The sequence below is a fragment of the Oreochromis aureus genome, linkage group 7 (assembly GCF_013358895.1).
Source record: "Oreochromis aureus strain Israel breed Guangdong linkage group 7, ZZ_aureus, whole genome shotgun sequence".
NCBI lineage: Eukaryota > Metazoa > Chordata > Actinopteri > Cichliformes > Cichlidae > Oreochromis > Oreochromis aureus.
This window is the reverse complement of record NC_052948.1, coordinates 47,519,468-47,536,967: the sequence shown is the minus strand read 5'-3', so window position 1 is coordinate 47,536,967 and position 17,500 is coordinate 47,519,468. Positions and strand designations below refer to the sequence as shown.

The following is a 17,500-nucleotide window of genomic DNA, read 5'->3' as shown; positions in this document are numbered from 1 at the left end:
TATAGTTCAAACTTGATCGGTTATTTTTTTTCCACACTCAGAAATTGTTAATTAATATTGAAAATAAATACAATAAATTAAAATAAAAATCCGACTTCTGGTGAAAAATACGTGAAGCATTCTCAAATCAAGTCCTTTCAGTTCATCACATTAGCAAATGCTGCAGGTCAGATTAGCCTTTCAGCATATGTTTTAATCCCCCCTCATATTCTCTTGGGGTTGCCAGTTTTGCTGTTCTGTCTTCACAAACTGGCAGCACATCACTTTAACTTTCCGTGGTTACAGTTCAGAAGGTATCACTACACTTCCTCTCATGCATTTATCCATCAGTTAACTAATTTCCTTTTAATGAGTCTGCATCAAAAACTTCATATGAAACAAAGTGTCTGTTTTGTTTGTGCATCCTTACATTTGGTTTCAATTTCCTTAATATCCTGTGCATGCGCCCTGATTTTCTGTCTTTTAACAAAACCCCAAACTTAAAATCTATGGTAATTTCAAGTTCCATTTTCAAAGTGTGACTCTTCACATTTACATTCTAGTTCAATTTTATTAGTGTCAAATCATAACAAAGGTTATCTCAGAGTGCTTTGCATAGCAGGTTCAAGACATTTAAACTTCCCTTCAGCAGAAAGAAACCTAGGGCGCCATCTGGAAGACAAAAAGCAGTGTTAATGGCGTATACCAGTGACACACAAATGCCTGGAGAGTAAAAGAAAAGAAAGGCGATGTCTACTCACCTTTGTACTTTTAACACTTGTACTTCTTAAATTATCTCCTGGATTTTACAAAGAGGCAATAAAGGGAAGCTAATAAGGGAGAAATACACGTGTTTACTGTCACAGTCAATCTTTCACTACTCGTTCCTCCACATCCCTGTCTTCACGAGCTCATGGCGCCCTCTAGTGCTAACAAGAAAGCTTGCTGCTTGTTGAAATAATAACTACTAAAGACCTAGATTTAGTATGTCCCTCGCTGAAAACAAAGAAGGTAGTTTACAAGAGACCCAAACTGCCACACCTCTGTGTTTTATACTTTTATAATCAATCATTTACTCACCCACCGTGCTCCACCTTAGTCATTGTGAGCACATGAAAACCTCTGTACTTAAAACTAAACTTGGGTCCTGTTACAATAAAAAATTAAAGAGGACCTTACGTATTTTAAATCTGCCTTCATGTCGTGTTTATGGAGGTCAAAGATGAAAAATAAAACCTATATATAATGTTCAAAAACAAGTAAAACAGCGGCTTGTGTCAGCAGGTTTCAGATCCACAGTTACATAAATCTCTGTTTGGGACAATGCAGTAATAACTGCAGAGGTCTTTTGAGTTTTAGTTTTTTTCCTAATCTGCTTTGTTCTGATTACACCTTTTGTGTATGTTTCTCCACACGCAACCCTTTGCGTGTCTGCAGTATTGTTTCCACCAACAGGAAGGAGCAGGTAATTATAAGCAGATTAGGAAGTGGTAACAATGACTTGAATGCTATTCTTCTTCATATAGGAAAACATCCCACTGGGTATTGTCATCATCAGTGCCCAGAAAAGAAAAGACATCAATCAGGACATTAATCGGGGAATAATAAAAGGAAAAAGACCTATGGGTGCATGGCTGCAAAGGTTAGGATATATGTTGTTTGACAGCAGAGATGAAGATGAGGACTTGGTGTGGTAAAAGCAGCCTGCAAACCGTGGCAGCAACATAAGTGTCGTGTCATACTGTATTTCAAAAATAACCAGCCGTTATCAGCATCCTGTACCCTAACATTGGCAATCAGGATAAGCAGTCACACATAGCTGGTTACCAACTCACTTGGTCAACTGAGCAAGTTGTGGGGGAAATGATTGTTCGATCCCTTGCAGAATTAGTTTGCTCGTTTACAAAGAAATGTCTCTAATCTTTACAGTAGTTTTAATGGAGAGACACAAAAGATAAACCAGAAAAACACACACACACACACACACACACACACACACACACACACACACACACACACACACACACACACACACACACACACATTACATAAAAGGTATGTCCCTGTACTTTTATAGTATTTGGTGAGGAAAAAACACTTTTTGGCTAGTAAAGCGGTAAGACGTTTATTATAGTTGGTCACCAGGTTGGCAACCAGATCAGGAGGGATTTTGGCCCGTCTCTCTAAATCCTTGTGGTTTCTTAGCTGCCACTTGGCAACTGGAAGCTTCAGCTCCTTCCACAGATGTTCAATAGGAAAATTGGACCTTTGGTGTGGTGAAGCTGTCTTGTACTTTTAGCAGAAAAGGAGCCCGAAAGCATGACGTTTCCACCTCCGTGCTTGACTGTGGGAATAGTGTTCTTTGGACGATACTCAGTATTTCTCTTGCTCCAAACATGCAGGGTTGGGTTGATGCCAGACAGCATGATTTTAGTTTCTTTTGACCACAGGACTTTCTCCCAAGGCTTCTCTGCTTCATTTAGATGTTCACTGGCAACTAGATGAGCTTGAACATTTGCCTTATTGAGCATGGGGACCTTGGTGGTGCTGCAAGACATCAGTGCACTTCAGCACAGTGTGTTATCAAAGGTCTTCTTAGTGATGGTGGTCCCAACTGCCTTCAGAGCCTCCTGTATAGTTTTAGACTGATCTACTACTTTCCTCATGATTATCTTCATCCTATGAGGGAAGATCTTTCATGGAGGGTGACCAATGATTGTTTTATATTTCTTCCATTTCCAAATATTTGCAACAGTTTTCACCTTCTCTCTGAGCTTCTTGCTGATGGTTTAGAGCTCAGTCAAGCCTTGTGCAGGCCTCCAATCTGTCCCTTACATCCTTTGGCAGCTCTTTGGTTTTGCCCATGCTGGTGGAGAGATGCTTTTTTCCAGATTATAGGTTGATATTCTCCCTCTTTCTATTAAAATGAAACTAGCAAAACAAAAAACAAAAAAAAAAAGAGAGAATGTTCATTTCTTTGGCAACGAGCAAACTTACAATTTCAGCAGGGGATCACATTTCCCCCACTGTAGGTGTGAGCACATTCACATGAAAGGGGTGTTATTGGCAATCACACTGATTGTTATGTCACCAGCTGAGCAGCTGATTTTACAAAGGAAGAATAAACTATGATGTTAAAAAAAATATGAAGTGGTTAAAAACATAACAGAGAATCAAAATAACACAGCTACTTCAGATAAATCAGCGACATGAGAGAGAAAAAACTGTACTGTTTCGTGTTAAAAGTGCTGTATGAATTTGTGAGTGCTTTCAATGTTTTGGACAATAAGACTGAAAAAGAGCTACATATTGATAAAGTGTAGCTGACTTCAAGGCAGGAAGAAAAGCTGGGGAAAATGCCAGTTGTGCGATTTAACAAATAAATCACTTATCACAACTTTATCATTCAGGAATTGTGACATTGATCAAGACTTCAGTCGGTGGAGAGTTCATACCTGTTCATCTCTAATCTGGCGTTGTGACAGAAAGTGTTTTTTACATGTAAGATGTTTGCTTGTATTGGTAAACAGACTGTAGTCAACAGGATTTACAAAGGGATTATATTTTAAATAAAGAAATTACCTGTTTTAGCATTTCTGCAGTGCTTTCAACACCATCCAGCCACGACTTCTGAGGGACAAGCTGGAGCTATCGGGAGTGGACCACCACATGTCCCAGTGGATACTGGACTATCTCACAGAACGCCCACAGTATGTGAGGACACAGGGCTGTGTCTCTGACACGCTGGTCTGCAGTATTGGGGCCCCACAGGGAACTGTGCTGGCACTGTTCCTCTTCACCCTCTACACTGCAGACTTCTCCATCAACTCCCCACGCTGCCACCTACAGAAGTTCTCTGACGACTCTACCATAGTTGGCCTCATCACAGGTGAGGATGACTCAGAGTACAGACAGTGGACTCTGGACTTTGTAGACTGGTGTCAGCAGAACCACCTGCTGATCAATGCCGGGAAAACCAAAGAGTTGGTGGTGGACTTCCGGAGACGCAGACCCACCACACTAACACCGGTGAACATCCAGGGAGTGGACATTGAGATAGTGGACTCGTATAGGTACCTGAGTGTTCACCTGAATAATAAACTGGACTGGAGCCACAACACTGATGCTCTTTACAGGAAGGGTCAGAGCAGACTCTACCTGCTGAGGCGGCTGAGGTCATTTGGAGTCCAGGGAGCGCTTTTAAAGACCTTCTATGACTCTGTCGTGGCATCTGTCATTTTTTACAGTGTTGTATGATGGAGCAGCAGTTTATCGGCAGCTGAGAGGAAGAGGTTGTGTAAACTTATCAGGAAGGCCAGCTCTGCTCTGGGATGCACCCTGGACCCAGTGCAGGTGGTGGGAGACAGAAGGACTCTGGCCAAAATAACATCTCTGATGGACAGAGTCTCCCACCCCATGCATGTAAATGTTGCTGAACTGCAGAGCTCCTTCAGTGACAGACTGCTGCATCCTAGATGCATGAAGGAGCGTTTCCACAGGTCCTTCCTCCCTGCAGCTGTCAGACTGCAACTTGCACTATTTTATCAACTGATTCACACTACAACCTGGGTTTGCCTCTTATCTGTATTTCATTTTATTTAATTTAATAACTGTACAGTACTCTGTTTTTGGTAACCATTGCCCTTGATGTAAATATGTAAAAATTGTGTATGTTTCTGTTCTGTGTCTTGTGTACTGTTTGTTTGTATGTGTGTCTTTCTTGCTGCTGTTGCATCTAAATTTCCCCTTGTGGGACAATTAAAGGATTATTCTATTCTATTCTATTCTATTTAAAAGAATGACTCTGCATTATTGTACCTACATTATAACCAATCAAGTCCTTTTTGGTCACTTAAAATATCATTATAGAACTATAATGCTAATTTGTTGCCATTTCTGATACATTCTTGGCCAGATCCCCTCAAAGAAGACATTTTGAATGTCAACAAGACTCTTTAATGGGACAAATAAAGGTCATATAAAAGAAACTTTACCAAAAACTAATTTCAGTTTCTACCTTGTAGCAGGAATGTTGTTTGTGGCTCAAGATGACTTAATAGCGATCACAAGGGAAACATTTGGCACATATTTCACATGTTATAGGCCAACAAGTCAATGACAGCAATTATACGAATAATACGAGTAATCACTTTTTTGGCGAATACCAGAAAGCACTTTTAGGCAGACGATCACTTAAGGTTCGCAGAATGAGTTACCGTGGCGATGTAACCCTGTAACTGATCGACCTTTTTAGTACAGGGAACGCAGGGTTCATCCTGGAGCTACTTAATAAATAGAATGCCATATAGGCAGGTGGAGGCAGGTGGAGGCAGGAACTGGCATCATGCCACACCTGTCTCTGGCAGGCAGGAGTAACAGGAGTGATCCTGAACGAATAAATGAATAAATAATTTTTTTTTTCAATGCCAGGGTTGAAAAGGGGGATCTTTCTTTCTTTCTTCTAGAGCCGCCATCCAAAAAAGACGTTGGGGGTACCATCTCCAGGACACTAGAGGTCACTCTCACTATTGCTTTATGTTATTTTTTTTCTTCGGAAGTTCGGAGTTTCGTGTGCGTGCAAACATGTCGCCGTTCAAGAGAAAACGTGCCGGCCAAGATTCCGTTGATTTCAAGCCGAAAAAAGGAAAACTGGTACCAGATGAAGGCAAAGGCCTAGAGGAAGTGGGAAGAGAGAAGGAACATGAGATCACGGTGCCAGCACCGATCTCTCAGGTCAGAGTTATAGCGTGTTATTGTCCACTGAACTATTTTAGCTGGTGAGCCAACTTCAGTTTACCAACTACGCGCTACTTTACTTACTTATCTATAACCTGTTCAGTGTGTTGCATCGGATAGAGGAATTCGTTATATCGGAACATTCCCAATCTGATATCGCCACAGATATAAACCAAACTGCCTTCTTAAACGTACAGTCGGCATTTAAGGCTAATTAATAGTAAAAAGAAAGAATGTTGTGCTCATAAATATGATAGTGTGTTATTACGTTCCTTCCAACAAATTGATGCGTTTTAATAAACGCATCGTTAATCCATTAAAAATACATAAATGGCTCGTGATGTTTTGTGGAGGCGGCCAGCTTATTTAAATACAGTGGCCGGGAAGGACATTTCCCTTCCACCCAGTCGCATTTTACATGTGGCTAAAGCTCGGCTACATGTGTAAAACACCAAAGGAAGAGAACTCGTAGAAGTCGACCTCGGAGGCTATTTTAAATTCGTGACTTCGTCTTCAGACTCAAGACTTGAAGGATTATGCTTGTGTTTTATAGTCGTGGAGAAGGGGTCCCCTTCATCAAAGAAACAAAAATGCAAAGGAAAAGAGAGAGGCCCACCAGCATTTAAGAAAATGTCATCCTCGTTATCCTCACCTCAAGCCAGTGCTTTTGTACATGGAAACAACATGCTAATTTATTCCTGATGTTGTTGCTGTTACTCATAGTCACTGGCTAAACAACAATAGCATCTAATTAGAAAGTGTCCCAAAAAGGTTTTGCTGTAATAAACAGTTTGCTTACATCGGAGGGTTTATTCACAAAGCATCAAAACAGCAGCTTTTACCAAAAGAAAGGTTCAGCATATCCTCAATAACTCACCTCAGTATGGAGGTCAAAGGTCACTGACCTGTATTAGACTACTTCCACAAAGTTTGAGGGTCTCTTCCAGATTGAATAAATGTGGATCCCTCTTACCCAGAATTGACAGCTGAGGTAAACAATGGACCAACAGCCTTCCGCAGACAGGGAAAAACTTCCGGGCAGATCCATATCTGCTCTGAACCGTAGTAGAAGAACGCTGTTTCTTTGCTTTTGTTGCATTTTAAGACTGAAATTGCAAACTGGTATTTGTTTTAGTTCGATGTTCTGAGGTAAACTCTCTTTAACAGGGCAAATGGACCAACAAGGAAAGAGTTCTGATTTTCTCCTCCAGAGGGATCAACTTCAGAACCAGACACCTGATGCAGGACCTGAGGACCATGATGCCTCATGCAAAGGCAGGTTAGTGTCATATAGCATTCACCTACGGCATTGCTTCACACAAACACCTGTGTTATCTGTCTTACCTTACTAACCCACAAATCTTGTGCCTAGACACAAAAATGGACAGAAAGGATAAGCTGTTTGTCATAAACGAGGTAAGTTTGCTGTTTAATATCTCAGTTTACTCTTATATAACATATATAAAGCATCCAGGAGAATAAAGTCATTTGTTTGGCAGGTTTGTGAGATCAAAAACTGCAACAAGTGCCTCTATTTTGAGGCCAAGAAGAAGCAGGACCTCTACATGTGGTGAGAATTTCATTGGTATTACATCTCGTGTACATCAGACTCATAATAAAGCCAATCTGAACTAAGTTCAATCATGTTCTTGTCTTGTAGGATTTCAAACAGCCCCCATGGCCCTTCTGCAAAGTTCCTAGTCCAGAACAGTAAGTTATTTCTCCACTAAAGCCCTCAAATGCAGCAATCACTTGTTATATGTTGGGAAAAATAATTGCATTGCCCCTCCTCTTCGACAGTTCACACACTGGCCGAACTCAAACTGACAGGAAACTGCCTCAAAGGATCCAGGCCGCTGCTCTCGTTTGATCCTGTGAGTAGAACTGGGTCATAAATCCAGGAGTAATAAATGAGACTTGCTGTTAGTTTATAATCAGTATGTGTTTATTCCGAATTTCTTGCACTACGAGTCTCATCAACACCACATCAGATATTTATGGTTTAGTGTAGTCAAGGAAATAGCGATGGGAATTGGTAAGAATTTAGCGATTCCGAGATCGATATCATTTATCGATTCGATTACTTATTGCAGCAATATAGAAATTACCTTCATGCAAATTAACTGCATGCTGTGGGTTAAATGTTTGTGCATATTACACAGAACATATTAGACATATTACACAGAACACTTTTCTTCAAAGTAATGCAGTACGTTACTTAATTACTCCCTGGAAAAAATAATTCCTTACACTACTCGTTACATTACTTTCATGTTACACTATAACTGAGCTGAAATACACTATTTAACAATATAAACCTGAGGCTACAACCCCACACACCAACACAAATCCCTAATGAGAACACACATCTCTAAGATCTTTCTCTTGGAGAATACAAAGCAGACCACACAAGTACCGAAGTTGTGTTAGCAGTATAATGCAGTTTTTTCTGTCCAGTTTTCCACTTTACCATTTATCTCATTCTTTTGTGCAATAAAAATAAGTGTCCATATCCACGCTCGACTGCGTCGCCATTTTCCTCCTCTGACAAGCGAACCGTGCAGGAACCAGTAAGCGGGATCGATAGAAAGGCAGAATAACAATTCCAAGGAATTGGACTTCTGGGAATCGGTTTTCTACATAAACCGGTTCTCGATTCCCATCCCTACAAATAGCGTCACAAAAATCTGCACAGTGTCTTCATGCTGATACAAAATTCTCGGTCTGTGATTTGAATAGTGAAGGTTTTTTTGTGTTTAAGTTGAATTTAAGAAAAAACGCCTGAGCAAGAGCTAAAGTTTTTATTTTTACTCTTTATTTTCTTTCACAGAAATTCGACAAGGAGCCTCACTATGCTTTACTGAAAGAGCTCTTCATCCAGGTGCGTTTCCAGGACAGCGTGGATGTAAACTGTGACTGCAGTTTTTGACACTTTCTGTCTAATGTCAGATTACATATCATGTTTTTACTGTAAAGAACGGAGTAGATGTGATTTTTTTTTTTTAAACCTTTTTTTCTTGAACAAATTGTATTTTCAGACTGAACTCATTCGGTTTTTCTGTTGTAGACCTTTTCCACCCCACGCTACCATCCTAAGAGTCAGCCTTTTGTGGACCATGTCTTCACCTTCACCATTGCAGACAACAGGATTTGGTTTCGAAACTACCAGGTACTCTTCCGCCACACGTTTCTAAATTTCATTTGATATTTTAGCCCTTGCTTGAACAGATTCCGCATGAAATATTTGCTTATTTTCCTCGCTCTGCCTGTGTTCAGATCATTGAGGAAGATGGCTCTCTAGTGGAGATTGGGCCTCGCTTTGTTCTTAACCTCATGAAGATCTTTCAGGGGAGCTTTGGAGGGCCTACGCTCTATGAAAACCCAGATTTCCGTTCTCCTAACATGGTAAAAATCCATTGCACGATAGCTGAAGTTACAATTAATGTGCCTGATATATTAACATTCTTAAACTGAACATCTCTCTGTATGCTCCTGCAGCACCGGAGAGAGATGCGACTGGCAGCGGCAGCCAAAGTGCGAGAGAAGCAGATGGTGAAGGAGATGCAGAAAGGAAAGAAGACGTCTGCGAAGGAGGACCTGGAAAGTGACGTTACAGCGGATGTCTTCCTGACACCGGCTGAGGAAAAGCCCGCTGACATTCAGACGGAAGCGCCTGAGCCGAAAGTGGTGAAGAAAAAACAAAAAGCTTTCAAAAGACAAAGGATGCAGATGGCACGCAGGTAACTGGATGGACTGCAATAAGCTGAGTGAATACTGCTGCCATTATTCAGTAAAAATATGGGAATGTCACCACACAGTCAGGACTCAAGTTCAGTATTATAAACAGTCCTTGGGAAAATATGCATCGTGTTTTGTTGCCCCAGTTTATGAACTCCTTCTTCTTCTTTTTCTGATAAACAAGGGTTTTTTTTGGATGTAATGTTTATTGAGTTGGAGTAAAAGCTCTTTTCTATGTCACAGAAATAAAATACCAACTTGATCTCTGTATCCTGTGATGTATACTCCATAAAAGGCTTTTGGAATAGTTTCAGCATAGACTTGTAGGAAGTGTGTCCACAGCTTAAGAGAAATCACACCTATTCAAAGTAGGTAGAATAGGTGTTGTTTTAGATCACTGTCTAGTTGTTTTAGATCGGTGAGCTGGGTCTAATGTGTCCTGTTTTACAGGCTGCAACCATCTGGAGGCATATGGCAAAAGACGAGCTCTGATATGCAAATATAAAGAGAACTGCATTTAACAAGTAGACTCAAATTCAGGAGTAACATTCACAAATTGTGAGACTTGTGACTGAAAACAGCTGAGTCTCCATAGGAATCAATACAGTACTTGAACACACATCGAACATGTATACTCCTGCAGCACACAGACCTACGATTATGACGTGTGGCGTAATCATAGAGAGCATAAGAACACCAGCAAATCACAAGCACAACATCTGTTTCTCTCAAATCTGGCAAATGATGAATCAGTTCATTTTCTGTTTTCACCACTGTGCCCATTACAAGTCCAGCATTTTCTCCATACCTGCCTCCTCTGGCAAACTGGACTCCGGTGTGTAGTTAAGGTACTTATTACAAGTCAGATTTGAATCCGGTGTTCTCAGTTCTCTTCTACCTCCTCATCGGGACAGCAGTAATATTCTACGAAGCAGATCTGTCCATCGTCGTTCCTGACCAGGTACTGCAGAGAGAGGAAGCCCCGGTTGTCTGTCCTGACGGAGACTTTACAGGACAAAGCCAAGGCTTTGGTGGACGGCTTCAGGAGGGACATCTTGTATCTGTTTGCAGTCAGAATACAAGCAAAACATTACACGGGGATACACTGAAACTATGCCTAAACTATTTCTCTTGCAGAGATTTTTAACATGATACGATAGAAAGGCCAAGAAAACACTTAACACTGGATCCAGGAGTGCTGACTCATTAGTGTCGGCATATCCAGTTGCAGTTGTAAATGTCATTATTTTTCTGTGCTTTTTATTCAGTTACAAGTCAAATGTATCCAGTCAACAAGTTCTATTACATAAGTCATAACAAGTCTGCTTTTAAAGAGATGTAAAGGGGACAAAGAGTCACTGGGGAAATGATTAAAATCCTAAACACCTGCATGCAGGTGCTGCAACGTCCTGTGGCCAGTTAGACCTCTGGTTAGAAGCCATGCTGGCAATTACAGTTTGCACACAAGTATACAACACAAGGTCAAACCATGGGAGTCTACTTGAGTGAAGTATTTCCAATTCCAGGAATTTCTAGAGCACCTACAAGGTGAGTGTATACTTATCAGAGTTCACACTGGCACTCATTATTAGTGTGTGTACACAAGTGAGTGTCAATATTTTCAAAGCTTAGTTTGTTAATAATAAAAAATATTATCACTGCCCTTTGGTTATTATTAGTTTTCCAAAACATAAGCCATAAAATGCTCAGAATTACAATCAAATAAAACAAACTAGATTTGAAGAAAATAAAATACTAAACAGTTTAATATAAATATATTCCAGCATTTCTTATGTTTCATTAAAAATGACTTCCACCATTGCTGGAGGTCATCATTTACAGTCTAGTTTGTTGGCATTACCCAGCTGATGCTGGAGAATCGGATATACGTCAACTTTGTTGTCCAAGGGTATATTTGACACAGTGACTGAACAGATATACTAATTTTATAATCCTTAAAGGAAAGATGTGTATATCTTGTTATAACTTTTTAATTTTTGGACTTGGATAAAAACATTCATGTCAACATCTTCAAATTTTTCATTATGATCAGAGTTATCTGCCCGGCAGCCATCCGTGAACAGGCATGTAAAAGGGTCAAAACTGAAAATGAGAGTAATGTCAGTCACAGACAGTTGCGAGATAAAGATCACTGGTAGACGCCAGGAGATAAAGAGCACTTTAGTCATTCACTACTTTGTATGACATTTGGTTTTAGGCGCTGTGTTGGTGCTTCCTGTCCTACCAGTCCACCTATGGGTAGTTTGTGTTCTCTACAGTCTAAATAATCTGTGCATGTGTTCGTGTGCTGACCTGTTCGTTTGTGTCTCGGTGCACTTAAACAGCTCCATCATGTCCGAGTCTTTGGAGTAATCATAATGAGCATTTCCAGCATTCCCAAATGTTGACAACCTTAGAAAATCAACAAATCAAATAATAATAATATAAATGAAAGGTAAAAAGAGCAGCACTTTCAAAAATAATGCAGAGGGGACAAAGTTACACTGCAAACTACCTCAGCACACTGATAATGAATGACAGGAAAAAGATCTATTTTGTTACAACAAATCCTTGAAGAAAGTCACTGTTCCTACCTTTAGCTTAGCTATACATTATATTTAGTGTTAGCTTCAATCCGATAAATACAATCCAGCATAAAACATGCCTCACCTTTACCGCTAAGAAGACTTAGTTTCCAAGAAGTGGATTATGTCTAATCCCAAATACTTTTCCCAGTGGATAACTTCAATGAATTTTCTTTTAAGACCTTTACACACCAGACTCATAAAAGAATTCATTTAAATATTTTGTGCATTGAAAATATTTTTTGGACTTTTTTTCAATTTTCAGAACGCGAATAAAGAGATCTGCCAATCAGACCACTGCATTTGGCAACAAAAGTGTGCTTGTAGCTTAAAACACACACCGGTGCTGAAAACCAGTGATGCAGCAAAAGTAAATAATACAATTTTAATACAGACACACAATCAGTTCTACAAAATTACTTCTCTGTCCCCTCAGATGTGATCCTAACTCTGCCCACAAGAATTCAAACTACCCCAATGACATCTGGAAAGATGTACGTAAGTAAGCGGTCGTGATACAGCTTCAACTTCTGAATGAAACCGCGAAATTCTCCCTGTTGCTCTGAAACCAGAGTCTCTGTTTTTATCATTTCAGTGTTTACATATGTTATGTATTAAATTCTGAATTTCGTCAGGTTTTTTTCCCAATGCTCTTGGTGTGTAAAGGCCTTTACAGTCATTTTAAACACAGTTATTTTTTTTAACTTTAGCAACATAATCATAAACCAGCACAATACTGTAGAAAAAGTACAGTAAGGACAGCACACCTGAAGTATGGTTGGCTGGGGGACATGGTAATCTGTAGCACTTCGCTTGTCATGTCCAGTTCAGAGAAGGCTTCCTTCAAACTCTCTGACTGCAAGATCACCTACAAAAGAGCCAGGGATACATCAGTTGTTACCGAGTTGTGTTTCCTGTTTTCTAACACCTGCAGATACTGTTATCCCAATTGGATTTGTAAAGTAAGGAAACCAGAGAAACTGTGATTTCTGAACTGATACATTTGTATTAGTTTATTGTTTCCCATCTGATTTTTTTGTATATTTAATATTCGAGTTTTAATAACAGAAAAAGTGAAATTAACCTTGTTCGTGACATTAGTGCTGCAGAACTCAAAGTCAATCGGTTCTTCTGGTTCTTGTGTGTTAATCTTGCACACGGTCACTACACCACCTTCCTCCAGGAACAACGTCAGAGGGTACCCATACCCCCTGTAGCACATCCGCAAGGCTGTTGATACACCTGCAACATCACAAAAAACAGATATAAAGCATGCCGAGTCACATCTCAGGTGGGGTTTTTTTTTATTAGTTTATTTTTATAAATTTTACCTGGTGTTGTGGTTCCACCAAATATATTGAGGCAATCGAGGAGAACAGTGAGGTTGATCTGAAAAGCCACCAGATCTTCTCTTATGGTGAACTCTTGGAAGATCTCAGCCTGGGGGACATGAGTACAATTTCACTAAGGTATCAGTATTATAGGATTAAACACAACGTAAACATACCTGCTCATTTAAGTATGTTCACTAACAAAATACAAGAGAAGCACACCTGGATGAAGGCATTGGCCTGCAGACATTTCGAGTCCTCCACTGTGACCTTAAGGCCATTGGTTGTAGCTGTGAAGATGGCGTGATCTTTGAAGGTGATTGCTTTCAGGATGTTGGAGAGATTGCGAGCATTGTCCAAACTCGCCACTAAAACGTACTGTTCGTCATCACCCTGCGACTGAGTGGAGAGAGGCATTGTAGCGCTGAAAAAAAGGCGCACAGATACCCGCTGTGAGCTCCCTGTAAAGGTAAACACATCAAATTAGCCGCTCCAATCATACATCACATGCGCATGAAGTTGAAACTTTGTTGAATGGCGTATCATTTATATTCTAAATCGGACAGAATGTTAATACGCCAAAGTGATTTGTGTCGACTCTACAACACACACACACACACACACACACACACACACACACACACACACACACACACACACACACACACACACACACAACTGTCACTTTGCTTTTACTGAAGTACTAAGCTTGTTTTTTTTTTTCTGTAGCTCGCTTGTAGTTTAAAGTGACGTAAAACAGAAATTAACGGTAATATAATTTACATCTGTACTATCTAGATCCTCCTATACATTAATGTATTTAAAATATTCCCCCAAAAAACTGTAACTACCTTCGTGTCTCTTATAAAGCTGTTATGCAGCAGTTCTTGTGATTGTTTTTGAAGAAAGGCGCCCGGTGGTGAACAACTTCCGCCTGTCGCTCTTCTTCTACGGAAGTTGGAGTTAAAGTACGTCTTACGTCAGCAACATTCCAGATATTTCGCCATAAAACATACTCTGCCCATCGGTAGTGCGTGACAACATCATTTTGTGATTGGCAGAGGTGAGAGTCTTTATTCTGTCTTCCTCGTGTAACAGTTCAAATCTTTTTATTTTTATGTTTGAACTTTGGTGACAGTTTTTCATAATCGTTATAGCTACCGGGGTGTGATAGGACGCTAGCTTTAGCTCACTGTTTGATTTGAGCTTAGAGAGCATGAAACCAATAGTGTGTCAACTGTCAAGTTAAAAATGATCGAAAAACAATTTACAGCACACAACAACGGAAATCATGAACAGAGTAATTTGTGTAGTCGTGTGAAAGAAAGCTTCCTTCTATCGTTACCTAAGGTAGCTCAGGTTAGCCTTGTAAACGTCAGTATGGCTGACAGGTCGCTCTGTGTGGAGGACCCAAGCTGCCAGAATAAATAAAACAAACAAAATAATAAACGTCTCAGTACAGTCATTTCTAACTTATATACACCAGAAGAGTTTAAAATAAACGTAGGCAGTAATTGTTGTAAATATGCCATAAATTTCTTTTTTAAATTTGTGTAACCTATTTATAAAGAAAGATTCCTTTACTTTTCAAATTGTGTACACATTTCTGTCATTTCAACCAATATATTTTTTTGCTTTATTTTCGTGTTTTAAAGTGTATGTTGGATTGTTGTTTGATTTGGGGGTTTTTTAGTCGTTTTTGTTTGTTTGTTTAATTGTTTGTTTGTTTTTGTTTTATAACTATTGTATACATGTTAAGAAATTAATGAAATGTTATTAAATCACTCTACAGGAACCTTGTAGCAATATCTCAACAACCAACCATAAACTTACTATGTATTTTTTTTACAACTCACAATGTTTTTTTCTCTACTGCAGGTTTTTCCATTTTTACTGCCCTGTCTAAACCACAGCTATGGTGTGCATTCCCTGTATTGTGATTCCTGTCCTCTTGTGGGTCTACAAGAGGTTCCTGGAGCCTTATCTCTATCCTTTTATTTCACCCATTATTAATATATTCTGGAGCAAAAAGGCAGTGCAGGAGACCAGTACTAATGACCAAAAAGTTAGTGAAAAGAGTAATGGGACTTGCAAGGTAAGTAAATGGATAATTTTTGTGATGTTTTCATTAAGAAACTTAAAAATAATTATGGAAATATTTCCCAGCTCTGGTATATAGAGCGAATATATCTAAAAATGATAGTAAAACTAATAGGAGCCACTCAAAGGGTCTCTGTGTTGTGTCATTTTTAACGTAAAAATTTCATAGTTATTTGATTGCAAGTTTTAAAAAAATTTTCACTCATGTTTTTCAGCCTGAAAGCAACGGCGAGGCCACTGCTAATGGATCTACTATAGCAACGGATAAGAAGACAGACTGACACCTCAAAATATATTCAATGCTTCATAAACCATGTAAATATTTCATTCTTCTAGAGAAACTATAAATTAACTTATAAAGCATCTTGGAATTAATTGGATTTTATAACCTTCCAATTGTTATTTGGAGCTTGTTTTTATTTTTGTCATCCATCTTGTTGATATATTTTCTGTTAATCATGAATTGATACATCTGTTTATTGTATTGAATGATATAGATTTTGTAAGTTAAACTTTAAGCATAAATAATGAATAAAATAAACAAGACCTCTTAAGTGCTTCCGTTGCTTTTTCTTCATTTTGAATAATGTGTTCTCTTCATATTTGAGTTGTTAAGAAAGCTGTTTTGTTCATATAACTTTGAAATAATTAAAATAAATATGAAAGAATGTTAGCAACTTGACACGAAAGTAGGCATAAACTAATAATTTAGACCTGACATTTGTGTTTACTGCTGGTAGTAACAGTGTTCAGCAACAGTGTTGCATGTTATTATACAGTGCAAGAATTTCTCCAGACATAGAAGCAACTGGAAAACATTTGTCTTCACACATTGCTCAAAAAGGAAAAATATAGTTAATAATATTTAATATCTTTAAAGTATTGGAATATACTCTACACTGATCAGCCACATCATTTAAGCCATTGACAAGTGAAGTGAATGCTATTATTGACTTGTTACTGTGTCTGCATATGTTCTGTTGTGTAACTTGGCTTCCCCTTATTCAAACACGTTCACCATGATGCTGACCAGGCTGTCAATTTTCCGAGATGCCTCAGGACACCCCATAATTTGAAATGTATATGCTTAAAATCCCCTAGCAATAGCCTAAAATAAAAGTTTTTTTAAACATATAAACAGCATGTATTGCACCAATTTTTTTTCATCTTATCTTATTAATATATATTTTGCTGAAAGTGATTTCGTTTGCGAACAGCCGAAACAATGCTATAGTATGGGCATGCACTAGTTATTAAAAAATGTAAAATAGAGAAGTTAAAAAAAATAGAGGGCAGCAGTTCTGATATTTAGCTTCCAACTGGACGAACACACGAAGAAGACGTAGTAACCGCCCATATGTCGTCATTACGCACAGGGTGGCTACGTGGAAAACATGGAGGAAAGGAGTATGTAGAGTAAACTTAACTGTCTGAATTACAAAACAATTTCAGACCTTTTCCTTTGTCATTCGCACTTAATAAATCAACTGGACTAAACTTCAGGTCACTTTAAAAAACAGTAGTCGCCCCTGAACGGTCCTGGGAGTCAGCAGAGCCGCGGACAGCTGAGAGAAGCGTTTATGACAGGTAAGCTGAACGGTCAGCTGGCTGCTCTCTGTATATGCGTTATTAACCACTGACTAAACCAAAGCACTCCTCAGTGAGAAATTTATTAGCGCCTATTTCATTCTTATGTGGGACTTTGAGTTTATATTGTTTACTATGAAAACTGCTAAGCGGCAGGCTATTTCCTGCACTTGAAATCAGTATGGTCAAGCTAACGTCGTGCAAGTAGATTTTAAAAAAATTTTTTTAAACAGTGTCATTTAAAGTAAATATAATATAATGAATATAATGAATATGAAAACGGAATTTTAGCTCTTGCTGGAGAAAGATAAATTGTCCTTTATAGTTTAGCACTGCTATGCAAATATTGTAAATACTATACTCCACTTCACTTATGCTGACTACACCTGTGTGTCTAAGGTGTGTCATTACAAAAAAACAAAAGTCATGTCCTGGTTCAGTGTG

General features: G+C 39.0%; 4 protein-coding genes across 5 annotated transcripts in view; 3 read left to right on the top strand and 1 right to left on the bottom strand.

Moving 5' to 3' along the window:
* The first annotated feature begins 5,494 nt into the window (after positions 1-5,494).
* bxdc2 (brix domain containing 2) lies at positions 5,495-9,715 on the top strand. The gene is made up of 10 exons (XM_031754478.2): positions 5,495-5,712; positions 6,883-6,994; positions 7,088-7,131; positions 7,215-7,285; positions 7,376-7,425; positions 7,516-7,589; positions 8,546-8,596; positions 8,783-8,884; positions 8,992-9,120; positions 9,214-9,715. The coding sequence occupies exons 1-10, from the start codon at positions 5,515-5,517 to the stop codon at positions 9,457-9,459; spliced, it is 1,077 nt and encodes a 358-aa protein (XP_031610338.1). The 5' UTR covers positions 5,495-5,514; the 3' UTR covers positions 9,460-9,715.
* On the bottom strand, positions 9,640-14,329 carry rad1 (RAD1 homolog (S. pombe)). Its single transcript, XM_031754480.2, has 7 exons — positions 14,221-14,329; positions 13,592-13,830; positions 13,370-13,478; positions 13,123-13,280; positions 12,806-12,906; positions 11,767-11,865; positions 9,640-10,514 (listed from the first exon to the last, which is right to left on the bottom strand). The coding sequence occupies exons 2-7, from the start codon at positions 13,784-13,786 to the stop codon at positions 10,337-10,339; spliced, it is 840 nt and encodes a 279-aa protein (XP_031610340.1). The 5' UTR covers positions 13,787-13,830; positions 14,221-14,329; the 3' UTR covers positions 9,640-10,336.
* LOC116331713 (UPF0729 protein C18orf32 homolog) lies at positions 14,315-16,023 on the top strand. The gene is made up of 3 exons (XM_031754482.2): positions 14,315-14,432; positions 15,248-15,464; positions 15,685-16,023. The coding sequence occupies exons 2-3, from the start codon at positions 15,285-15,287 to the stop codon at positions 15,748-15,750; spliced, it is 246 nt and encodes an 81-aa protein (XP_031610342.1). The 5' UTR covers positions 14,315-14,432; positions 15,248-15,284; the 3' UTR covers positions 15,751-16,023.
* A 792-nt stretch (positions 16,024-16,815) lies between these two features.
* dym (dymeclin) overlaps positions 16,816-17,500 on the top strand; it is a 57,993-nt gene continuing 57,308 nt past the window's right edge. The window contains exon 1 of one of the 2 annotated variants that reach the window (XM_039615282.1): positions 16,816-17,056. The gene's annotated coding sequence lies outside the window, so the exon portion shown is untranslated. The remainder of the gene's footprint in view (positions 17,057-17,500) is intronic. The other variant, XM_031754625.2, reaches the window with a different exon arrangement.